Source organism: Raphanus sativus, chromosome 6 (assembly GCF_000801105.2).
Source record: "Raphanus sativus cultivar WK10039 chromosome 6, ASM80110v3, whole genome shotgun sequence".
In the NCBI taxonomy this organism is placed as follows: domain Eukaryota; kingdom Viridiplantae; phylum Streptophyta; class Magnoliopsida; order Brassicales; family Brassicaceae; genus Raphanus; species Raphanus sativus.
In genome coordinates, this window is record NC_079516.1 from 40,766,200 (window position 1) to 40,790,972 (window position 24,773).

Below are 24,773 nucleotides of genomic sequence, written 5' to 3' on the forward strand. Positions count from 1 at the left end.
AAATATAGCACGCCACTAATCTGTTTTTGAAATTCCTAAGAATCTAATACCGTTTTTGACCTTTGAAAGAACTAAGATTACATGAGGTTTTCCTCGTTGCCTCTAATGCGACCACATATACTTTCGATTAGTAAAACTAAAATAAAATGAAAGATTTTGCCACTTATGAAATATGTACAAACAAAATAAAATGAAAAAAAAAATTATTCGTTTTTTGGTATACATTGATTTGATATTTACCAAATTACTCAGTTTTCATATACATAGAATATTGTTTTCTAATATTGTATACTAAATTTTATCAAGGTATATAAAAATGATACAAAATATACACGAATACAACGAAATCTAACCAAAATATCAAAAAGTTAGTTAATTTTGGGTTAATCCAAAAGCTGAATCACATTTCAGTCGGTTAATTTGATAAGAGTTTCAAAAACCTAAACTACATAAAACCATAAAATAGAATCGAATTCGACCCAAGAACAGAACCTCCATGCTTAATTTCCATGTTATTTTCTTCGTTATGAAAATTCTCAAAAATAAAATTGAACTAAATTTTATTTTCTCCAGCCTTTGGTTGTTTCGGCTCGTGGCTTTTTTGGTGGTAAACCTTCACCAAAGGTGCATTTTCTGGTTTGGGAATATGAGTCTTAACCCGCAGGTCCCGTCGCGTTTTACCCACTGCAGAGCGGATGCGGATCAAACAATTTAAAAAAAAATCAATTTGCGGGTACGGATGTGAGTTGTGAATACTTTATGCAGGGAAGATCTGAATTTGTGGATTTTGGATCGCGGGTACCTGACGACGCGCAAATTTAAAGAAAGAAAAATATATTTCTTTTGTAAAAAAGTATATATTTTAAAAGATTTGGGAAATATTTTTCTAAAAAATATATATATAAAATATATAAAGTTATAATTATAAATATATTATTTTATAATAAATAAATTAAATAATTATTTTTTTAAAAAGGTAAAACAGAGGATTTCACGGATTATCCACTAAATTAAGCGGGGCGGATTTGGTTTACAAATACCTAAACCTTTTTTCTGTTCTTTGGTTGATATCCAAACTACTTTTAGAAGCCAAATTAATAGATAAACTTTAGAAAATCAAAAGTTTTATACCACCAGGTCCACCACAACATTTTAACGAATCCGTTTAACGGGTTGATATTGTTAATTTGGCGGTGTAAACCTTTCTATTTTTTTAAAAAAAATTATGTATTAATTGGCTATCAAAAATAGTTTTTGTATTAAAAATGAAACTAAAATAGATTAAGTTTTTTAGCAAATGAAATTTGTTCAGGTATTTATTTGGGAATTTTCACTTTTTATAGAAATGACTTTTGAAAAAATAATATTCCCTCCGTTTCAATATAATTGATGTTTTAGAAGGATAATTTTGTTTCAAATTAGAAGAAGTTTGGAGATTTTAAGGTTAGTTTTAATTTTATTGGAAAATGTTCAACCAATTAGATTTTACTACTTTTTTTATTATTGGTTAATTGATTCTAAAATAATATTTTTAAAATACATTTTTTTAAAAAATCTAGTTATCTTAATTTTGGTGCACTTAGACAAAACATCAAATATCATCAAATAGAGGGAGTAATAGAATTTGATAGTAAATGGGCTTCAAACATACATGTGTGGGCTTTCCCATCGGCTTAAATACAATCATAGAAATTTCGTGTAACTGAAACGGCGCACGTTTCTCATCTCCCACAGCAAAACATCACGCAACTCGAAATCCCATCACCATATACCCAATCACGGTAGCAAACAGAACACAACGGCGAATTTGACGACGGAACTCCCCAAAAAAAAAAAAAAGATGGTGGCGATATCCATGTACAGAGGCAACCTTCACAAAGTTCCCGACGTGCCTCGCCGGTGGACTATGCCGGATCGCAACCTCTCTTTCAAGGAATTCAAATCTCTCCTCCACCGCCGCAAACGAGCTCTCTCGCGTCTCTTCCCCGGTTCCAGCCCTAACCCGACCCATAACGTCAAGCCTGAGTCGGTTACGGATCGGAGGGATGCGATTCCATCTGAACGGCCCGGTTCGGCCGGGAAGCAGAAGCTTGTTGAGGTGAAGAGAGAGGAGGAGAATGTCAGAACTGAAGGAGCTCGAGCAGGAGGATCGGACGGTGGAGATCGAGTGATGGAATTGCTATCGAATCATGAAACCGTTCACGAGGAAGCTGCGAAGGATAAGGCGGAGGAGGTATGTTTCTGTTCAGACATTCCCAATTGATTTTGATAAATAATGATTTCGATTAGGAAAGGTTACTAATTTAGGTAAATTTCGTCAGTTATCCGTTTTGGGGATTTCATGAACTCGTAAAGTTGTTAGCTTTCTGTAACACCAAATCAGTTAAGTCCCTTATTGTTGTGTAATGTGTTTCACAAGGCAAAGGAAACAGCGGAAGAAGAAGTAGTACCAAGCGAAATAGAGAAAGAAGAGAAACAAGTGGAGGAGAGATTACAAGTGTTGAATGCAAAGAAACACAATCTCGTCCAAGTCCTTAAGCTGGTCAGTGTTGCTGTTTCAATTTACACACTTTGTTTTATCGAAATTTTATTCATGTCCATAATTGATCTGATCGGATGCTGCTGAGTGCTGACAGATTTTGAATGCTGAGGAAGAATTGAAAAGGCGCAGCAGCATCACGCAGCAGCCAGGAACAACGGCATCTCGTCCTCCACTCCATGTAGATGTCTCTAATGATGCTCACATGGAAGGCGGGGAGACGGATGGTGCAGCAAATCATAATAATGCTCAAACTCCCAGTGTTGTTCGACTATGCGGTGCTTCTTCTTCGTCTGAATCTCCTCTCAGAAGAGCAGCTGCCGCCTTTTCACAACACAATATGGTACACATTCAAAACTCCTACCTTGGATTCAAAATATAATTTGGGCTCTCTTTTCTTATTTTGTTCCTAGAGCAGTTATGGGATTTGAGTGTTGTTGTTGCTTGTTTTCTCAGGCTCCGCATCCTTCTAGATGGAGCCCACGCGTGGGTCCAACACAACCTGGGAATACAAGTGCTGCAGGAGTCACTGTGTCTGCGTCTGGAACAAACTACATAGCTTCGTCACCTTCACCAGCTGGTTCTGGTGGCACTTCTGTTTTCAGAGAAACACGGCTACAGAGTCCAGGGAACTAGCAGCTTCTCCTCTTAGCGCTGCACTAACTTCTTCCTTTTTTGTAGCTGTTAAGATAAAAGTAATGTGATGTGAGAGGATCAGAGACGTGTTCAAGCGATTGATCTATAAGTATGATGTTTTAGATTTGTGAGAAACGTGTTCCAAGCACGTAATTAATACGGCCAGGTTAATAATTTAGAACAAATAGTCTGACTGGATTGCCAAATTTTACCAGTCACACCCAAAATAAGTCAAATCCAAACAAAATCCAAGTACTGAGTAAACCGGACATGGATTGTTCAGAAAAGAAAGAGTAAACCGGACATGAAAACCGAAGGAAAGATACAGTATTCAATTTTGATCCGTCACACAGATATAAAATCTTCCGGTTCGATACGCGGTTCGTAGTTGTAAAAAGAAGAGAAGACTGGACTTTGTTTCGCCACGCCGCCGAGACTCTTGAGAGAGATGGGAATAGTAACGAAAGCAGGAGATTGGTCGTTCAAGGCCTTCACGGCGGGGCTAGGGCTCGCCACCATATACCTTACCACCACTTTCTCCGTTAATGTCTACCGTGGCCTTTCTTGGCACAACGCTCAATCTGTAAGTTTCTACTTCTCTCTCTCTCTCTCTCTTAGGTACACTCCCATCGTATCCAATGAGCTGCGTTCGTTCCTGGTCGTTTCCACTGATCGTGATCCAGACTTTTAAAGCGTCCTTTTCTCTGATTTGATTGCTTCTGAGATTTAGGGCATCGGTTGTCACTTCTGATTTTGATGAATATTTTACCTAAACAGAGTTATATGCTTCTGCCCTCTGGAAATGTAATCAAATATCCTGGAGCAACTTTGAATCTGTGATAAAGTCTTTAGTCGTTCTAGCAGCAAGACCTTACACAGTTTTCACATTTGTAAGAAACATTAGCAAGGTCGGTCAGATAGGACCAAAAGTAGTCCCCCTTGTAATGAGATGTTATTCTTACTCTTGTTCTTATTCTTCTTATTTCAATTCAACAAAATATAGTTAGACTTAACCAAACTCTACTATTATAATCCACAGACTAGACAATCTCTTCAGACACACTTATAAGACTAGTCCTGGCTAACTGCTTTTAAACCGATATATTCATTCACTCCAGCCAGTCACATTTCTTTTCCACGGTGTCTTGGCTTATCATAACAATTGTGTGCGTTAGGGTTGCTAAGATTGCTGTTGTTGTCATTGGCTAACATTCCATACACCTTATGCATTTTCTTTGGTTATAAGCAACTGGTAGATGTGATCTGTTGTAACGTTTCATGGTTTTGCCTTCACCTTTTTTCACTTGATCTTTTGTCTACAATTTGTATAGTTTTTCTGACGTTTTATGAATTTAGCTGCTGATATAACATTCGCATTATTTTAGGTTCATTCTTACAACTCATATTTATTTTCCTTGCAGAAATTGGAGATGGAGCAATCTGAAGAACAAGCGGAATGATCTGAATTAAGTTGCTAATCTATCTCTCACGCAGCAGATGCTTCCTTCCATGAATCTTTGCGGAATGTTGTTTCGTTGCATACACTTTTGAGTATATTCATTGTTTCGATACTAGGAGCAATAAAATAAATGAAATTTTCGTGTTTGATAAATTCATCAAACTTGTGTGATGCCATTCTGAATGTTACAAAATGTAACAAAGGAACAACTTTGTCCCTAGTTCCATCATTCTATATTTTCTATAATATTACAAGATTCTGTTAACACAGATATGTGAAACAAGCTCAAGTAACTTCTTTGTTTTTTTTTTGGCAACAGAGCTTAAGAAAGTTGAACTTTGATTTTTGTGTGGTTTTAATTCCCATTGAGATACCCAACAAGAAGAAGCGATAATAGAAATAACATTTGACGAATCATTCAAGTTTACGAGCTCAACAAACGAGTCTTTCTGGTTTATTCCATTTCTCGAAAACAACAAAATACCAAATCCTTTTCGTTTATTCACTTATTCAGAGACCGCTGAGCAACAATTAGGCAACATGAATTCCCAGAGACATATGCTAGAAAAGGGAAGATTGATGATAAAAGCGAAAGGAGAGGACACATGAGCTTCCTCAAGCAGCAGCCTAAGCTTCCTTTTTAACTGTTGCTCTCGTATAGATCTCATAGCAGCACCCTGAATGAACACACATCCACACATGAAAAAGGGCTTATTCAAACTCCAACACAGAATACTAATATCATCAAACCTAAACAATATGAACCCTCCCCCCCCTCCACCCCACTACAAAGTGCATAAAATTTTGGAAAGCTGTTAGCCTTTCCATCAAATATAAATGATAGGGTAATGACGCAATAACATAACACAAGCAAGTGACAAAAACGTATATCTCTCTCCATCTGCAGTGAATGAAAGAATCACAGAAAAAATCAATGAGAGTGGATACCAGCAACAACGACAGCAGTGATCACATCTCCAATTCGTTTCAATTGACGCACTCCTTTCTTATGCGACTTGAATCTCCTCAATGCATCGTTCTCAGCCAAAAGCTGCAACAGGAAAACAACCATGGAATCTCCGAAGAATCTCATAAGAACTAACTAAAAAGAAGAAACAAAAAAAACAAAATCAATCGATCCCAGATTCAATGTAAGAATTAAACATACATCTTTCTCGCGAGCACCTAGCTCCACATGGAATCCCCGACGGGATTGACCTAGAGCTCCACCATCCTTCTTCTGCAAAAAACAGATCAAACGATCCTATCAATAACAGATCAAACGAATCCGAAACATATCCGTTTGATGAGATTCGATCGAGAAACCTGGGGATAAGATCGGAGGTGAGATGAAATGGAGTTGTTTTTAAGCAAAAACGCCATCCCCCCCGATGAGTAAGCAAGCAAATGAGACGATAAACAACGATTGCTGAAGACGAACGACGAAAAGCGCACAAGTTAAAGTTTCCAATGTGATGTGGGGGTAAATTGTAAATTTGAGTGTTTCGGTTTCTGCCCCAATGCTAACCGCATTATTCATTTTTGACCCTAAACTTATTCTACTGGTCGACCTCGTCCTTGTGTAATTTATAACAATGTAATGTTTATAAATGTGCCATTTTATGCAGAAGTAATTATAGATTGAATCGTTTACCTACACGAACTGATTATTCAAAAAGTGAGTTACATAGTATTAGTTTATGGTTGTGATAAGTTTCTTGGGCTTTCACTTAAAACCAATTGGCAATTAGTGGTGTGATCCAAGTCCTTTATATATTACTTATGTCCCCATCATATATCCGATGTGAGATCTTCTCTCCAATATCCTCCTTCGAGATAATTGTGCGTATAACCATTAATCTCGTAGAATCCGTCATATCCCTCCGAGATAATGTTCTTTTCTAGCTATCTCGGAGAACTGAGCCTTCTTTGGGCCATCAGCTAATGGGTTGATCGGGCCACTGTCCGGGCCGGATTAAAGGGTCAGAGTATTGGGCCGGCTCTGATACCATGATAAGTTTCTTGGGCTTCCACTTAAAACCAATTGGCAATTAGTGGTGTGACCCAAGTCCCTTATATATTACTTATGTCCCCATCATATATCCGATGTGAGATCTTTTCTCCAATAGGTTGGTTTGCGCCCCAGCATACCGAACCGGTTTGGTTAACTGGTAGTTATTGATTAAACTCTATCATTGAACCAATGCAACTCTTCATGTATGTGTTTCTTCATTGAAGATATATGTCTCTTCACATAGTATCTTTTAGCTGTCTACATATATAGGATATTGGAAAGAGAAGATAATCAATTGAGTATCAATTCATAACATATATCGTTTTAGAAAGAAAAAAAACTAAAAGGAATCAACTAAAAAAATACTTGAATTGTGATAAATAGTTGATTTTCATTTTTGATTTCATCCCCCACCCTTGTTTGATTGTATCAAGTAGTGTTCATCCACAAACTGGACTAAAGTATGTTTTCGGTTTAACCCACTTCCGCATCGAGAATATCTAACACATAGTAAATCTACGATTCTCAAATTGTAGTGACAAGAAACTACAATTGAAAAACTGATACGTCTGATACAACCTCTATATAATAAGAAATTTTCTAGGATTAAACTCTTTCACTATTCCTTGTCAAAAAATATAACTTTCACTATTCCTTGTCAAAAAAAAAAGAAGAAGATAACTTTCACTATTCCTTGAATATTTTTTTTTTTGATTAACTTGGGGTATCCCGGGCCTATGAAAGGGTCCAGACTAATCCCCAAGGGGATGTGCAACTCACGGATAGACCTTCTCTCCGGGTATGCAAATGGGCCATAAAGCATAGGCCATATCCGTGTTGGTGTCCAGAAATCATGACTTAGTTCCCTCCAGCAGGGTTCGAACTCACAACCTGGATGCAGGAAGGAGCCCGTCCTTACCATTGGACCATGATGTTCTGGACCTATTCCTTGAATATTGATGACACATTTTCCTATTTTTCCACAAAAAAATCCAAATAATGAGATGGTCGAGAAGTCAATATGAACTAGAATCTTAAAGCCTCAAACTCAATCTCTGATTTATTTCTTCATAAAACAGTAAACCCATGATTAACGTTTTTGACTAGAAAAGAAAATCCATGATAAACGCAGAAAGGACGTTAAGACTAGTGGAATGTTTTTGCATTTCTACAAGTCTTGCAATTTTCTTTTTGCGGTTGTATCTTTTCTAGTAAGTTGCATTTTGGTTTTCTAATTTCCTTCCTGAAAAAAAAGAGAAAAATGAGGCTCTTTCTTTTACTTTCTTTCAGTATTCTTATGTTACTTGAAGGATACAGTCTTACCTATGAAACTGTTGCATCTGTGTGTCTTAAATCTCTGTTGTACCAGTAAAATGCCCAGCACTCGTGGGTCGTAGTCCGACCGAGTGCGGACGATACTCGTTATCAAGGTTGACATCTGGGGGGTGCGGGGGCCTGCGGCTCCCGCGGTACGATATGTCTTTTCGGTTTAGGAAAGTTACTATTTCTATTGGGAAAAGAAAATCGGGTTTTTGAGGCTGTATAAATATGGGTCTAAGGGTTTGTAAATTATTAACACATCATTAATAAGAAACCCTAAACGGGTATTTGCCTCAATACGTTTTCTTCTCTATTCTTCTTCTAACCTAAACGACGGCTGTTCTCAACAGAAACTGATGAGCAATCGTTGCTCAAGTTCAAGTCTCAAGTATCTGAAGGCAAAAGGGCTATCCTGTCCTCATGGAACAACTCATTCCCTCTCTGCAAATGGACATGTGTTACATGTGGCCACAAACACAAAAGGGTTACTGGCCTGAACCTGGGAGGATTGCAATTAGGTGGGGTAATATCCCCATCTATCGGTAATCTTTCGTTTCTCATATCACTTAATCTCACTAATAACTATTTTGGTGGTACCATCCCTCAAGAGTTGGGAAACTTGTTTAGGCTTAAACACCTGTTTATGTCATTTAATTTTCTCAAAGGAGAGATTCCAACTAGTCTGTTTAACTGCTCTAGATTGGTGGAACTTCATTTACACTCAAACTCTCTTTCACAAGTTGTTCCATGGGAACTAGGGACTCTGAGGAAACTTGTTTTGTTAGATCTTGGTCGAAACAAACTTAAAGGAAAGTTTCCTGCATCTCTAGAAAACTTGACTTCCCTCGAAGAACTTAGCTTTGTAGCAAACATTATGGAAGGAGAAATTCCTAATGATATAGCTAGGTTGGCTAAAATGGTTGATCTTCAGTTAGCAACAAACAACTTCTCAGGTGTTTTTCCCCAAGCAATTTACAATATGTCATTGCTTGAGAATTTAAACATCATTGATAATGGTTTCTCTGGGAGCTTAAGGTCTGATATTGGTAACTTATTACCAAACCTTCGAGGGTTATTTATCGGAAATAATTCTTTCTCTGGCGTAATTCCAACAACACTTGCCAACATCTCAAATCTTCAAAATTTGGGAATGGAGATTAATAGTCTGACAGGAAGTATTCCTCCAAGCTTTGGAAAATTACGAGATTTGCAACTCCTGTCTCTTCATACTAATTCCTTTGGAAGTGATCACTCTCTCCAAGATCTTGAGTTTTTGGGAGCTTTAAGTAACTGCACCCAACTGAGTGCATTACTTGTAGCTTACAATAGGCTTGCGGGTGACTTGTCTACCTCTATAGCTAACTTATCTACAAACATCAACATATTAGAACTTCAGTCGAATTTCATCTCTGGAAGCATTCCTCACGACAATGGAAATCTCATAAACCTAAAAATACTTTCCTTGGGAAACAATCTATTGACAGGAGACCTCCCAACCTCTCTTGGAAAGCTTTCGGGATTAGAACAATTCAGTGTCGGGTCAAATAAAATGTCAGGAGAGATACCATCTTCACTAGGCAACATCACGCGATTAGAAAGTCTCTGGTTGTTTAACAATAGCTTTGAAGGAATCATTCCTCCTAGCATTGGTAAATGTAGTCATCTGCTGTATTTATATCTCCAAGATAATAAGCTGAATGCGACCATACCTCGGGAGATCATGCAAATTGCACCGCTTGTTTTACTAAACATGTCAAATAATTTGTTGACCGGTTCTTTGCCAGAAACTGTTGGGAGACTTGAACATCTTGGCACACTTTCTGTTGCGCACAATAGACTATCAGGGAAACTCCCAGAGACTTTAGGAGAGTGTCTCTTGATGGTACAACTTGATCTACATGGAAACTCTTTTGATGGAACCATTCCAGACCTAAGTGGGTTGGTGGGCGTTAAAGAGGTTGATTTCTCAAACAATAACCTCACCGGAAGCATACCTGGGTATTTTGCAAACTTCAGCTCGTTGGAACGTCTCAATCTATCCATTAACAACTTCGAGGGGAAACTTCCAACAGAAGGAAAGTTTAAGAATGCTAGTATAGTTTCTGTATTTGGAAACATAAACCTATGTGGAGGCGTCTTGGAGTTGAAACTAAAGCCATGCAAGCATTCCTCTTTCTCAAAGAAAGTTTTGATTGGAGTAAGCATAGGCGTATCATTGCTTTTGTTGTTGTTCATAGCTTCTGTTTCTCTTTGCTGGTTCAGAAACAGAAAGAAGAACAAGACCAATGAAGCAACTCCTTCCACCTTGGGCACTTTCCATGAACAAATAAGCTATGGAGATCTTCGAAATGCCACAAATGGTTTCTCTTCCGGTAATTTGGTTGGTTCAGGCTGTTTTGGTACTGTTTTTAAGGCATTGCTTCCGCCAGAGAACAAGGTTGTTGCAGTGAAAGTCTTAAACTTGCAGCAACGTGGAGCTATGAAGAGTTTTTTGGCAGAATGTGAATCTTTGAGAAACGTGAGGCATCGTAATCTTGTCAAACTGTTGACGGCTTGCTCAAGTATTGATTTCTTAGGAAATCAATTCAGAGCGTTAATCTACGAGTTCATGCCAAATGGAAGCTTGGATATGTGGTTGCATCCGGATGAAGTGGAAGAGATTGCTAGACCCTCGAGAACTTTGACATTACTTGAAAGACTTAACATTGCAGTCGACGTGGCTTCTGTCTTTGATTATCTTCATGTTCATTGCCATGAAGCTATAGCTCATTGTGATCTTAAGCCAAGCAACGTCCTTCTAGATGAAGATCTAATTGCACATGTCAGCGACTTTGGTCTGGCTCGGATTCTCCTCAAATTCGACCAAGAATACTTTCTCAATCAACTTAGTTCGGCCGGTGTCAGAGGAACCATTGGCTATGCCGCACCAGGTAAAACTGTCACACATATTAAATAATAAAAATTGTACATACTTTTTTATTGCTACAGTCTTGTTTCTATAAAATATGGTGCAGAATATGGAATGGGTGGGGAAGTATCAACACACGGTGATATGTATAGCTTTGGGATTATACTTTTGGAAATGTTCAGTGGAAAGCGACCAACAAATGAGTTGTTTGGAGGAAACTTTACCCTCCACAGCTATATTGAGTCTGCCTTGCCAGAGCGAGTATTAGAAGTTGCAGATGAAAAGATTCTTCACAACGGCCTCAGAATCGGATTCCCTGTTGCTGAGTGCTTGAAACTTGTTTTGGAGGTGGGACTTAGGTGCTGTGTAGAATCTCCAGTGAACCGGTTGGCAATGAGCGAAGCCGTGAAAGAATTAACCACAATTAGAGAGAGGTTCTTCAGATCCAGAAGAAGAGCTACGCATTGAAGTGCTTATGCGTTTCAATGAAGACATATTTTCTTTTCTTTTTTTTATGTAAGAATTTTCTATTTATATACTATGTTTGAGTGTTTTAAACGTATACTATCTTATTTGCAGATAAGGGATGAATGTTGTGATAGCAGCTTTTATTTGAAATTTCTTGGGCTTTCATAATTGACTTGTGTTTGAAGCTAAAATATGGTGATGTTTGAGACTTAGATTATGTTTGTCTGCGGTGATCGAGTGGTTACATTGTGGTGCTATGTGAAAACAGGAAGTATTGTTGATAACTGATACGTTGTTAACATTGTGGTGCTATGTTAAAAAGTTAAGGCCATGTTCCTTTCTGTAACCAGACGCTCCATCGGGATGCTTGAGAAACGTATTTCCACACCAAAAAAAAAACAGAGTAGAAATAGTAGTGGACTTTACTGGATCTGCAAAGAACTTAGAATCAAAATGGCATATATAACAACATTCCCTTATTTCCACTTTTTCTTATAGTGTCCATCCTCTCAAGTTATGCTAGCTACGTTGTTATACTCTCATATATATGGTTTCTCATTTTTATCTCTAAAAGATCAAATCATCATTATCATATGGTTTGCATATTAAAAGACAATTTTAAAATCTAAGTGAGTAAATCTTGACATTATATAATCCTGTACACATATATTTTCTATTAAACAATATCAAAATTCAGTTTTCAAAACATTTAAACAAATTTCAAGTAGAAGTAAGCTTAGAGATTCCCCAAATTTTTGCAAGCAAATAGCTTGACACTGTTTATTTGCCTTTATGCAATCATTAGGAATGAATTGTAGCATTCGTTAACTTAAACCCACCATATCAACTTCACTAACCCTAGACCTTTATACTTCCCAAATCTTTCAGAAAACTAATGAAACTTAGTTGTTTGCTAAAATAAACATGAACTTACATCTTCCCTTTCAGGTCTGAATATAATGGTTTTGAGTCGATTGATTCTCTCCTACCAACAAAACTTGGTGGAAGATGGGTAGGTTTACAATGAGTAGTGAATATTGTGTCTAATTTAGGTCCGGTTCTGTAGAATGTCCCACGGATAGTGGTATGCCTTTTGGGCTTGTATATAGTTGGCAATTGTTTTTTTCTTTAGTTATGATCAGAAAGAAGTCAGACAAAAAAAAGACACATTTCTACGATTATATGAACATTATATGATCATAATAACGATCAGATTAAGAAGTATATAAAGCACAAATGTAACCACATAAAAATGTAACCAGTTAAATAAAAAGTCAATGCGAGGATTGACATTTATCCAGCAATTTAAATTTAGTTTGAGTTAACGATTCAAGATTGTTCAACAGAAATTAGTATATTGTTTCCAATTAGTATATTGTTTCCAATGTTTTTATTTTTGATAATCCGGGGATCCGTAGGCCGCGGCCCAACCAATTAATTTTCTGGGGTCTGTCTAATAGTGCTAGACAAATTCGATTGATCACAATTTGAATTAGATGCCTATACCGTCTGACCATATAAGTAGGTAAATTTAAATTTGGTTGATTTTGAATTCGTGGTGTTTAGCATCTTTCCAAACCCAGCGTATCAGTTGATCATGCTTTTGTGTAGTTGGTTTCAGTTGTTTGTAACAAGTATATGTCTTGACAAGTTCAGCCTTCAGCTGTTGTTGTAACATATGCGAAGAAAAAGAAAAGGAGAGATTGATATGTGCAGGCATGACGAATGTCCAAATTGGTGATTGGAGCACATGACATCAGGCAAAGAATGTACGTAGTAGATTTATTCCAACTTGAAACGTTGACTATACAACTATTTGACTAACGACTAGTTCCTCGTTTTGAAACCGTGTGTATATAAGAATAAAACTACCAATAATTGAGACGACTTTTGTTTTAGTCCTCCACGACTAGGCCTCACACATGAAACACGGGTAAACGAAAGCACATTTACCTTTGTTGTCGTTTTTTCATTGTAAAAAACAATCAAAATATTACAAATTCACTCCCCCAAATAATTGCCACCTCTCTTTGTTCAAGAGTATACATAGTAAAACGAAAAAAAATTGTAAAGAGTGAAAAAAAAACCTTGGAAAAAAAATATATTTGTACCAATAAAAAAGAAAATAAAAAGGGTTTGAATTACGTTAAAATTGAGAAGAATAAGCGAAACCTTCTTTTTGTCCTCCTTGAAACTGAGAACGACTTAGCCCACTCGCTTCCAACATCCGGTTCCACTCACGCGCCTCCGCACCTTCTCCAAACTCCCTCTCTCCGCCTCTCATTGCCTGCAGAACCTTCCCCGCCTTCTCCTTCAACCGCTCGCTTCCACTCTCACTCTCCACAATATCCGTCAGAACCTCCTCCGCTCCAGCCTCACTCGCCAGTCCCCTAAACCTCATATTCCCGGCACTTAATGTCAACAAAGCCCCCACGCAATTCTCACGCGCCGCCTCCTCCGAACCAGCTCCACCTTCTCGAAGCTTCCCAACAAGTATCGCCACTCCGTTTCCATCAAGCATAGCTCCTTTCCCTTCCGAACAAGCCGCGAGGTTACACAGCAACAAAAGGATCCTGCTCGCAGACTCGCCGGACCTCACCATCGCCAGCATCATCGGCACCGCACCAGCTCGGACCAGCCTGGTTCGGTTGTTCGGGATCAACGACAGGTGGTAAAGCGCGAGAGCCGCGTCCTGACGCGCTCTCTCGCTCTCCGACGATCTCAGCGCGTGGAGCAGCGGCTCCACCGCGCCGAGAACTCCGATCACCATCTTGTTCTCTTCCTCCACCGCTAAGCTGAACAACGCCCCGACGACATGCTCTTGCGCCTCCGTTGACCCCGACTTCAGAACATCGATCAGCAAAGGAACGAAACCAGACCGCACGATCTTCAACTTGTTCGGTTTCTCTAGCGAGAGGTTGACCAGCGAAGCAGCGGCGTTTGTCTGAACGATGTTGTAACGAGACACGATTAAAGACCGGAGCAAGGAGAGGATCCGGTCCGTACAGAGCGAAACCCTCGAGCTTTCGCTGGTTCTCGTCTTCTTCCTTAAAAGAATCAAACCTTGCTCGTGATCAACTGTGTTCGCGCTCCTCAGTTTGTTGTAAATCTCCTCTTCTTCTTCCGACATCGGAGGGAAAGACGAGTAATCTGAGGTGGAGAATGAGCTTTGGATCCGGTTTAGATTCTCAGCTTCCGATGACGGTCGGTGATGGTGGTGAAGAGGAAGAGAAGTAGAGGAAGATATGGAGTTTCTCGACCGAGATCGAATCGCTCCCATGACGGAGTCGTAATCCGAGGGAGAATTCTCAGCGACGGGAGGAAGAATCTCCGACCTCGCGACGACCCGGTTACCCGTACCGGGCGGCTCTTTATCCATCCGTGCACGGACCACGCCTTCGACGTAAGCGTAGTCAGGAGGCCGAGGATGCTCCACTTTCTTCCTGTTGCACCAGCTGAGAATCGTCGATTTCATTGCGAGGTTAGGGATCACCGTCGACAAATCGGGTTGGCTCCCGTCGTTGAGCTTCGGGGCGAACCCGAGGTTCCGGCAGACTTGGACGGAGATACGCTCGAATGTCTGACCCGATGCTACGACGACGGGATCCGACATTAGGAAGCCGGTGATCGGACAGAGGAACTCGGTCGGAGTTTCGCCGGGGTTGTGTTGTGGCCTAGACGTGGCGGAGGCTGAGCGGTGGTGGTGGAAGGAGAACCATTTGTGTCTTCCGGTCTCCCCCATAGCAGAAATTATACCGACAAAAAGAGGAAACACAAAAGACGGATCTGAGAGATTGTTGTAAGAGTTTTTTTTTTACTTCAACTTCTGGGTTTTATCGGAGGTGAGATGAAATTGAGTTTTTGTTGAGCAAAATCGACATCTCCGATGAGTAAGCAAAGATTTTAATAAGTAAGACAAAACGATAACAACGAGAACTGATTAGAGACGACCAAAAAGCGCACAAGTAAATAGGGTTTCCCGAATAATGTGGGCTAAATTGTAATTTTGAGTTTTTCATTTTGCCCCAAACCTAAAGGAATATTCAGTTCACCCCGAATACTTATTCTGTAGATACTTGTTACGTATCTGCCATTTGATGCAGAAGTAAATTATAGATCGAATCAATATCTACACGAACTGATTATTAAATTTGCTATTATCAGAAACTACAATTTAATATGCTCAGATTGATACAACCCATATATAACAGTGTCATACTAAAGGAAAAGCAAGTTGGCCGTAGAAGAACAGAAGAAGCATTTCAATTAGAGTTCGTTTTACCATGAGTAGTGAATATTGTGTCTAAATTAGGTCCGTTATCTAAAATGTCATGGGTAGAGGTCTGTATTTCAAAAGAATGCAATTGGTTTTATTAGTTTTGATTTAGAGAGAAGTTAAGACAACATGTCTATCATTATATGGACAACATACAAAACATACCAAAAGATTATAAATACATTAAGCTATCAGATTCAGAAACATGTAAATACAAACAAGATGCACCTTATCGAAACTATAATCAATGACAAAAGTTGATATTTATCCAGCGGCAGTAGTTTGAGTTAACGATTCAAGATTCTTCAACAGGAATTAAAATATGGTTTCCAATTTTTATAACTAAGTCATTGTGTTGTTAATTTTCCAAAGAAGTAATGCCAGTATTTATTCTTGAGACTTCAGCTTTCAGCTGTTCTGGGTTATATATATAATAATGTATGGTTATGTAAGGCATGATGAATGGGAAAATTGGTGACTGGAGCACATGACATGGGAAGAATATTTGCAGATTATCCCAACTGGCAACTTGGTAACTGAAACGTTGACCATACAACTATTTGACCAACGACTAAATCTTCGTTCCAAATACGTGTGATATATTGTGAGAAAAAGTATCCAATAATTGATGACTTTCGTTTGTCCACGACCTCACCATATAGAAACTTAAAAACACGAGCATACAAACGCAAATTTAATTTTGAAGCACGAGCATACAAACTTAAAAACACGAGCATACAATCTACGTTTTCTAACCTGTCTGAGATTTTCTCATAAAAGATTACACTATCACCCTTTTATGGTCAAAATTAGAAAAATCTACAATTGAAGTCTGCAAACGAGTCGTATGGTAAAATACTAAAATTTAAGCCTTGATGGGTAGTTTAATGGATTATACGAAATGATAAAAATCTACAATTGAAGTCTGCAAAAGAGTCATATTGTTGGATGGAATGATGGAGCATTAAACAAAAGCTCCAAATTTGCATTTTTTGTTTGTTTGAGAACTGCTTATTAGTTTAACTTAAAAACCGTCTACTGATAGAATTAGTTTTCAATATTTGCCGTTGATACTGATGAGTATAGCAGAGCATAATTCATGATTGCGTAGAAACCGGGTTAATGAGTTGATTCGGTTATTCGGTTTCATGTACCGACAAAGAAACCGGTTAATGTCAAAAGTATCGTAGAATCATACGACGTCGTCTTGGGCATAGTTTCGCCGTTTGCTGAGAAGGAAGGAAGGTAAAGTCAAACAAACAGAAGAGGAGCGAGCGATCGATCATACAGAAGGAGAAAGGATCTTCGTTGTGCGATCTCTGAGATTCCCGCGAACCAAATCTCGTAATTTTCAATCGCTGCTCTAGGAAGCTCGATCTTCTCCGATTCGCGCTAAGGGAATAATCTTCACCTCTGACCTCTCTCTCTCTCCAGATATATAAATCGGGAAAGTTGGAAATGGTACTGGTTCTGGCATTAGGGGATCTACATGTACCCCATAGAGCGGCTGATCTGCCTCCAAAGTTCAAATCGATGCTTGTTCCTGGCAAGATTCAACACATCATCTGCACTGGCAATCTCTGCATCAAAGTAGGGCTTTTTTTTTCTTTAAATTTTTCTAATCTTTTCTCGTCCGGTTCATTATCAGGAGAATCATTCTTATTTGATCTAAAAATACTTACCTGTGATGATGATAAGAGGATTCAATGATATACTCACTCAGCAGTTATGAGTTTTATTTTATGAGGAAATCAATGATATTTCTTTTAGTTTTGTGAGTGCTAACTGCTAAGCTTATGGTCTTTTTTTTTTTACTGTTTTTATTTTGTTAGGAAATCCATGACTACTTGAAGACTATATGCCCTGATCTGCATATAGTTCGTGGGGAGTTTGATGAAGATGCACGATACCCTGAGACCAAAACCTTGACTATCGGCCAGTTCAAGCTTGGTCTCTGCCACGGCCACCAGGTTCTGTTTTTTTCTCTCTACTCTTTCGCATTTCATGATGCTCCTTCACGAGTTAGCATGAATAGTCCTTCGTATCACACAACATCTGAGTTCGCTTGCCTCGTTGATGTGTGTGTGTCCTTAAGATATCTGGGACTGACAGCCTCTACTCGTTAAATTATCTTATAATAAACAATTGTTATTTTGCTTTTCTTTTTTGTCTATATTCCTTGATCTGCAGTTACCTATTCTAGTTATGATAAAGAACTGTCTTTGGAGAATAGTTAACGGAGAAAGTCTAGGATTTGAAACTGTTTTATTTTCTGTTTCAAGGTTTTAGACTAAACTGTGAAGGAGATATGCCTCCTTTAGCTTTGTACCTCTATTTGCGGCGTTATTGAAAAGATGGTCTCTGTTTGCTGTACAGGTGATCCCATGGGGTGATCTAGAATCACTTGCCATGCTTCAGAGACAACTCGACGTGGACATACTTGTAACAGGCCACACCCACCAGTTCACTGCCTACAAACACGAGGGAGGAGTCGTGATTAACCCAGGCTCTGCTACTGGAGCTTACAGTAGCATCAACCAAGATGTTAACCCCAGCTTTGTTCTTATGGATATCGATGGTCTTCGAGTTGTGGTCTATGTCTATGAGCTCATCGACGGAGAGGTTAAAGTCGACAAGATCGATTTCAAGAAGACCTCCACTTCCAACTCTGCTCCTTAGCGTATTATAAAGATGAACCCTGTTTTCTTTTGTGTTTTCGTTTGGAATCACTCATGGATCTTGCAACTTTCTTTAGCTTGCCTGTGAAAATAATTTTTAAAGATTTGGAAATTGGACCACTGATAACAATGTTTTGCAAATCTCTGGAAGTTGATCGACTTTGTTTAAAGTGTGTACAGAAAAAGTTTTATTTCTTCTTTAGGTTCCAGTTAAAAGATACGGTTGAGCCTGGCTTCATGTGCATTGATGGTATAAGAATGTATTATTTATTGAGTAGATGACTTCATTACGTTCCAGAAATGTTCACTTTATGAAATTTGGTTGAACACTTCACATCTATCAGAGAGCAAAATTACACGACCACCGCTTAAGTCGATTGAAATATAGTGCAACACTAGGCGAAATAAAACATTTTTGTCCGTCTCACAGTTGAAAGAATCCAGATAAAGTACGAGGCTATGCTGTGGATACAAGGTCATGACAAAGCTCAAGAACGTCTTCTCCGCAAGGAAAAGATTCGAGAAACTCACCTCATGTACCTTACAAAGTTTTCTTTGTAAAAGCAATTGGGCTTGTGAATTGGCTTGTCTCTGACGAAATGACCCATTGGGCCATTATCTTCGTTTAAGTGTTCCATTTTTTTTCTTTTGCGACGAAGAGGCTCTTTTCAAAATGTTCCTGCACTGATTGCTCGGTGAGTGAGCATTTTCAGTGTTTCTGATAATGGTGACGGAGACGAACCTCGCTTAGCTTCTCGAGAAGCTCAAAGTGGAGGATCCGTACCTTCCACCGCGAAATTGTGAATCCTTACTTTCCGATAGTGGTCGATTTCCTCCTCCACCTAAAACTCGTGCTTCACCTGCTTCTTCCGTCTATGTAAGTTTAGTGCCGCAACGATTTTAAGCTTTTCATGTACGGAAAGAGGAACTTGCATTTCGATTCTGTGTGAATATCTTTTTGGATCGGAAACCTAATAGTGGATTCGGTAATGTATCAATTTTGGTTAGTTAATTTGAGTTTTGTTAAGATCAATCCAGGATTCTGCGTTCCGAAATTCAGTAAGATGATAGCAGATCACTTGCTGAATGAGTTGTGGACAAAATCATTTTTACGATTTGGAGAAAACCTTGATGTTCTGAGATTATGTTAGTAATGGCGACGTGTTATTGAGAACAGTGAAATGTCTATAGTCCTCTTGCCTTTATCTGGCGCGTTCTCAAGAGCAGATAAAATTTGTATATAATATTACTTCTTTCTGCCACATTTAGTTACGTTTTGTTTCTTGTAATTGTAATAGGAATCAAGCTTGGTTAGGTTGGCGTTGAATGCTCTGCGACTGCAAGGTGTTGAGGATGCTAAATTTGGAGGGATAACAGAGGATTCTAGAAACCCTTGGATTTCTGCTATTCTCTTATCTGCCTCCGTAAGGACAGGGGATAGCGAAGCAAGAACTCCGGTGGTTACATATATTGATGAAACTAAGGTAAATTTATATATATAAAAGCTTCATATTTAAATAATTTATTGGTGACTCATTGAGCTAAGTATCTGTTACTCAATGGATTGCATTTGCTTGGGTGTATGGTAATCATATTTATTCTGGCGCATGACCATTTATAAGAGTAACAGAAAACATTGATATCAATCTATTCAATACTTTTGAAAATGCTAAATGTCTTTTGATAAACACCTGAATTGTCTCTATGTTATCCCTTGGTATCTTTTGACGTCTTTCTTTACTGTGCCAGGCATCAGATCAACCATTTTGTATCAACACTAGAGCAATATGTACATTCGAAATTGTCTCACGTATCATGGTCCAAGTTCCTTCATTCCCTGAAGCATAAGGTGGGCATTTTACACTACAGTTTATTTGGTCAAGATAGAAATATTTTTTCTGGCCTGCTTAAATGTTAGGTTACCTAAGAGTAGGATTATTCCTTTCAAGCGAACTTCTGTCCACTATAGCTTATTGGTAGTTTGGTACTGGTTTGAAATCATCGCTCATCTACTCTAAAACCAAAGTGCATAGTGCAACCAGGGCCGTACCTATTAGTTTGGCGGCCTAAAGCACACTAGCATAATTTGGCCTTTTAATATTTTAAGAATCAAATGATTATATCGTAGAGTTTCCTTTTAACTAAATTTTATTTTAATTGTTGTGTATTCTTTTGTCAACCAATAATGTATATATATATTAATATTTAAAATACATTTTTACAAACATGAGCCACTATCTAACAAGGGAATAATAGAAAACATTGCTTACTTGAAATTAGTAGTGTTTTATAATAGTGACAGTAAAAATGATATGAAACTACAAAAATCATCGAATTATTACAATACATATAGTATTTCTGGTTATAAATAAATAAACAGAATTAAAAGAGATTTAAGGAAAACATATAGTATTTCTGTAAATGAAGAAATTTAAAGAGAATATAGTTAAATAAACGGTATATGACATCTGACAAAAGTTAATAAAAGAATACATAAAAATTATAAAAAGAAAATCTACCATAATTGGAATCGAACTTTCATACTTTACCAAGTTTCTTCTGCCTTATGTATGCAGCCTTTTATTGGTTTCTTGCAAATGAATTTTTTTTTTTTTTTTTTTTTCAGGTCAAGGATATGATGGATCTTGAGTCTGTGCATATGACTTATCTAAGTGAAGCTCTGCGCATGTAAGTCTTGATTTTGGTATCAGCGTCAAAAGTTTCGTGGCAGTGTAATTTATCTGACCTGATCTGATGCTCTTGGGAAATAAAGTCATACGATATAACTGAGCGTAATCAAACACTTGCAGATGTTTTCTATCTGATGAAACCCGAGTCATATCAAACACCATAGACAACATCTTACAATGGGCACTGCCGCACTGGACATCCGGTCTTGTCTTGCCAGAAGCATTCAAGGTATAGCTCAAGCTCCGAACGATTCATGGACGAAAAGGCTAGGCATAAACACATCTCAGGTAAAAGAAGTTATTATACACTTCCAGTTTTTGTTGCTTGAGCATGAGTTTAGATTCATATATTAACATTGAACAGGTGATAATGGTGAAGCAGAAGTTTGAGAAAGAGTTGAAGGATCTGCATTCGTATCACCTAAAAATATCAAAACATGGGAGGTCTGGTCTCTCTCGCTTCTGGGACTGCCTCAATTTCATCCTCTTAATGGTTCTAACATCTTCACTCTTATTCCTTAGAAACCAATGCATGATACTGACATTCAAATTATTACTCATCGTGAAAACCCAAACCCGCCCGAAAGCAAGCAAATATACAAAACAAAAAGGAATCAATGAGCAGTGAACCTAAAGAGCATAACATGCAAGTAGCTCTCTCCAGGGTTCACAATCTGCGACGGAAAATTCTTGTGGTTCACGGAATCGGGAAACCCTTGCGTCTCCAGACACAACCCTGCGTACTTCTTATAAACCGCGTTACCTTTCCCGACAACACTTTTCAGCAGATTACTCGTGTAGAACTGAACACCTGGCTGGTTCGACCACAGCTCCATCTTCCTCCCAGTGACTTCTTCCGTCACGACAGCGGTTTTCCTCAGATGCTTCCCGGCCTTTCCGTCGACGACGTAGTTGATGTCGTAGCCGCCGGGTAACTCGTGGATCCGGCCACCGATCTCGCGGGGCTCGAGGAAGTCGTAAGGAGTTCCTGCGATCGAGGTGATTTCGCCGGTGGGGATGAGTTCTTCGTCGACGGGAGTTATTTTCTTGGCGAGAAGCTGGATTTTGTGGGAGAGGATGTCGCCGGAGTTGTGGCCGTGGAGGTTCCAGTATGTGTGGAGGGCTAAGTTGATCGGTGTGGGTTTGTTGAGTGGCTTTGCCTCCATTTTCAAAGCGAGTTCGTTTTCTCCGATCAACATGTACGTCACCATCACCGTCACGTTCCCGGGGAATCCTGTTTTATTTCGTTATATTTATAAGTTTCTTAAATTAATATGAATGTAATATATACTGATGAGTGATGACAACTTGAAAAGTTTGTGCCAACATCGTTGTCAAGATTCTTTCCCTGATAAATGTTCATTTTGAAACCACCCATGGAATGTGAAATTTTGGATGGATAGATTATTTTTTAATTTATGTATATTTGAATCATGATTAGTATGGTTATTACCTTCTTCACCGTCGAAGCTATGGTATTTGAAAGTGATGTGGCTAGTGGGAACGTGGTTTTCGACTGACCAAATCACATCGCTGAATCCCTTTGAACCACCTTAATTAACCATTAGTAACATTTTTACATCTGATTAAAAAGAAAATATTCTAAGAGGATAAATGAAAACAATTGAAGAAGTATGGAAGAATGGGGGTACCATGAAGAGTGTTATGGCCTTCGTTAGGATCGGTCTTGTACAATTGACCATTCAGCTCGAACTTAGCACCTCCAATTCTATTAGCCACTCTCCCCACAATTGCCCCAAAATAAGTTGTATCATTCTATATTATAAGAAAAAACGAAAAATATAAAGTTATGTTTCGCTGAAAAACACAATAACATTTATTGGGACTCACGACTTGTGTCATGACTCTTGAGGTTATAATTTAAAACCAATAAAATATTAATACCAATTTAATAATAATATCTTTAAAGTAAGTGGACACATCGAATAACGTGACGATCTTAAAGCCGAACATCCAGTTCTATCCAAACCATAGTTTAACCCAAAAAGTGATAACATGGAGAATACTATTACCTTGTAAGCATCAACAGTATCAAATCCAAGAACAACATCGTCTTGCTTTCCTGAATCACATTAGAAGAAAAACAAAATCAGATCTAAATCAGAAAATGAGAAAAGCGAAAGGAGAGGAGAGAGAGAGACACGAGACCATGTCTGTCTGGGAGAAGAAGAGAGGTCATGACAGCACCATAGTTAGTGAATGTAACAGACAACTTTCCTCTGGTGAGCTTATAGGTTTTGATCTGTTTAGAGTCAATGTAATTTACAAAACATGACAAGAAGACCACCAAAACAGTCAGACCCACAACGTGCAAAGACAATTGCTTGTTCACCATTTTCTCCAGATCGATTAAAATTAACGAGTGAGAGTAATGAGAGAGAAATAGAGAAAGAGAGAGAGAGAGATAGAAACTTTGGATTTTTCTCCTTGTACAGTCTGTGTGTATGTATTTGTATCCTATTTATAATTTTATACTAGCCTGTAAATAAGAAAGATGAGATTATTATCCGAGACTTTTCAATTTTTTTGGCTGTACTTTCAGTTTCTTAGAAATATTATTGTTGACTTTTATATTTGGGATTTATTTCTTAGACCTCATTTCTCTTATCTTTATATATTATATATATGTTTGTTATAATTATATATATATATATATATATATATATATATCATAAAGGGGTTAAAAACTTACAGGTGTGTGATCCTTTGAAAGTTATTAATTCACAAAACACCATATGTGAAATTAGTAATATCTCATATTTGAAGAAACCTCTCAGTTTAAAGAAAAAAATGAAAAATTAAAATGAATATATATATTGTTTTTTTGTTGTATTATATTTTGGCGACATTTTAAAGGTGTGTATATTTGACTCTGTTTGTTTTGGAGTGTTGCTAAAAAAAAGTGTTTGTTTTGGAGTATGTTTTTTAAGGGAAATTAGGTGAGATGGCTACAAAATAAACCATAATTTAGCATCTAACCAAAAAAAAAGTACATCCATTATTCTTATAATATATACTATATTATCCCTATCATCCAGTTAATAAAAAATTTAAGTGACTTTCTTCTTTTCAATTACCGGTTACCACTCATTTTCTTCCATTCTCACCACATGTTCCTATACTATTTTATTTTGTTCTATTCTATTTGTATGTTAATAAAAAGTGTTCTACTTTATTTAAAAATATATTTTAATATTTGGGTTTAGGGTTTACATTTGAATTAGGGTTTAGTGATTAAAATTTAGGGTTTAGTATTTATAAGGTGAGGAATAAACATTTCAAAGTTTCACCATTTGTAATATGTTATTTATTATTGTTCCATTATATTTGGGTGGAATTGAGATAAGGTTTAGTATCTAGATTTTAGAGGTTGAGATGAAGTTAGTGTTCTATACTATTTTGGTGTTATGTAATAGAACATTTAAATTTTGACATACTTTCGTTTGTTACTATTCTATTTGCATATGTTGATATTTGGGTTAAGGATTTATATTTTCTTTTAGAAGTTAGTAATCATGTAATATATTGCTGAATTATCTGTCAAAAAAGTTACGTTTATGCTATTTGTTAATTGTAAACATACATAGTATAATATATTTAAATAATTTTCATTAATGTGAACTATGTCATTTATAGCATGTTCTATTCTATTTATAAAATGACATTATAATCAAAAAGTTGATATCATAAACGCCACAACAATAATTTTACCGTCAACTTGCTTCACAAATGGACAAAACCGGAAGAAAATGGTGAAAAAGTTA

General features: G+C 37.7%; 6 protein-coding genes and 1 long non-coding RNA gene across 8 annotated transcripts; 4 read left to right on the forward strand and 3 right to left on the reverse strand.

Annotated features, from left to right (window-relative positions):
• The first annotated feature begins 1,720 nt into the window (after positions 1-1,720).
• LOC108805946 (uncharacterized) lies at positions 1,721-3,310 on the forward strand. Its single transcript, XM_018577939.2, has 4 exons — positions 1,721-2,233; positions 2,420-2,542; positions 2,637-2,882; positions 2,996-3,310. Exons 1-4 carry the CDS (start codon positions 1,841-1,843, stop codon positions 3,173-3,175), a joined length of 942 nt encoding a protein of 313 aa, XP_018433441.1. The 5' UTR covers positions 1,721-1,840; the 3' UTR covers positions 3,176-3,310.
• Positions 3,311-5,019: 1,709 nt separating this feature from the next.
• On the reverse strand, positions 5,020-6,120 carry LOC108809511 (succinate dehydrogenase subunit 7A, mitochondrial). The gene is made up of 4 exons (XM_018581649.2): positions 5,961-6,120; positions 5,803-5,874; positions 5,583-5,685; positions 5,020-5,311 (listed from the first exon to the last, which is right to left on the reverse strand). Exons 1-4 carry the CDS (start codon positions 6,015-6,017, stop codon positions 5,262-5,264), a joined length of 282 nt encoding a protein of 93 aa, XP_018437151.1. The 5' UTR covers positions 6,018-6,120; the 3' UTR covers positions 5,020-5,261.
• A 1,789-nt stretch (positions 6,121-7,909) lies between these two features.
• Positions 7,910-11,344, forward strand: LOC108808528 (probable LRR receptor-like serine/threonine-protein kinase At3g47570). Its single transcript, XM_018580658.1, has 3 exons — positions 7,910-7,964; positions 8,313-10,898; positions 10,983-11,344. The coding sequence occupies exons 1-3, from the start codon at positions 7,910-7,912 to the stop codon at positions 11,342-11,344; spliced, it is 3,003 nt and encodes a 1,000-aa protein (XP_018436160.1).
• Positions 11,345-13,324: 1,980 nt separating this feature from the next.
• Positions 13,325-15,264, reverse strand: LOC108812603 (U-box domain-containing protein 39). The gene has a single exon (XM_018584901.2). The coding sequence runs from the start codon at positions 15,084-15,086 to the stop codon at positions 13,491-13,493; it is 1,596 nt and encodes a 531-aa protein (XP_018440403.1). The 5' UTR covers positions 15,087-15,264; the 3' UTR covers positions 13,325-13,490.
• A 1,570-nt stretch (positions 15,265-16,834) lies between these two features.
• On the forward strand, positions 16,835-18,443 carry LOC108812605 (vacuolar protein sorting-associated protein 29). Of its 2 annotated transcripts, XM_018584903.2 has the most exons (4): positions 16,836-16,964; positions 17,055-17,210; positions 17,453-17,590; positions 17,997-18,443. In XM_018584903.2, exons 2-4 carry the CDS (start codon positions 17,079-17,081, stop codon positions 18,297-18,299), a joined length of 573 nt encoding a protein of 190 aa, XP_018440405.1. In that variant the 5' UTR covers positions 16,836-16,964; positions 17,055-17,078; the 3' UTR covers positions 18,300-18,443. The 2 variants fall into 2 exon arrangements, with proteins under 2 accessions (XP_018440404.1, XP_018440405.1); XM_018584902.2 differs by having other exon boundaries at positions 16,835-17,210.
• Positions 18,444-18,962: 519 nt separating this feature from the next.
• On the forward strand, positions 18,963-21,490 carry LOC108805906 (uncharacterized). Its single transcript, XR_001942467.2, has 6 exons — positions 18,963-19,175; positions 19,597-19,782; positions 20,048-20,147; positions 20,925-20,986; positions 21,109-21,276; positions 21,353-21,490. It is a non-coding gene; the product is annotated as an uncharacterized LOC108805906 (long non-coding RNA).
• A 31-nt stretch (positions 21,491-21,521) lies between these two features.
• LOC108805905 (uncharacterized) lies at positions 21,522-23,450 on the reverse strand. The gene is made up of 5 exons (XM_018577894.2): positions 23,158-23,450; positions 23,022-23,071; positions 22,641-22,764; positions 22,442-22,540; positions 21,522-22,222 (listed from the first exon to the last, which is right to left on the reverse strand). Exons 1-5 carry the CDS (start codon positions 23,342-23,344, stop codon positions 21,603-21,605), a joined length of 1,080 nt encoding a protein of 359 aa, XP_018433396.1. The 5' UTR covers positions 23,345-23,450; the 3' UTR covers positions 21,522-21,602.
• Positions 23,451-24,773: the final 1,323 nt, after the last annotated feature.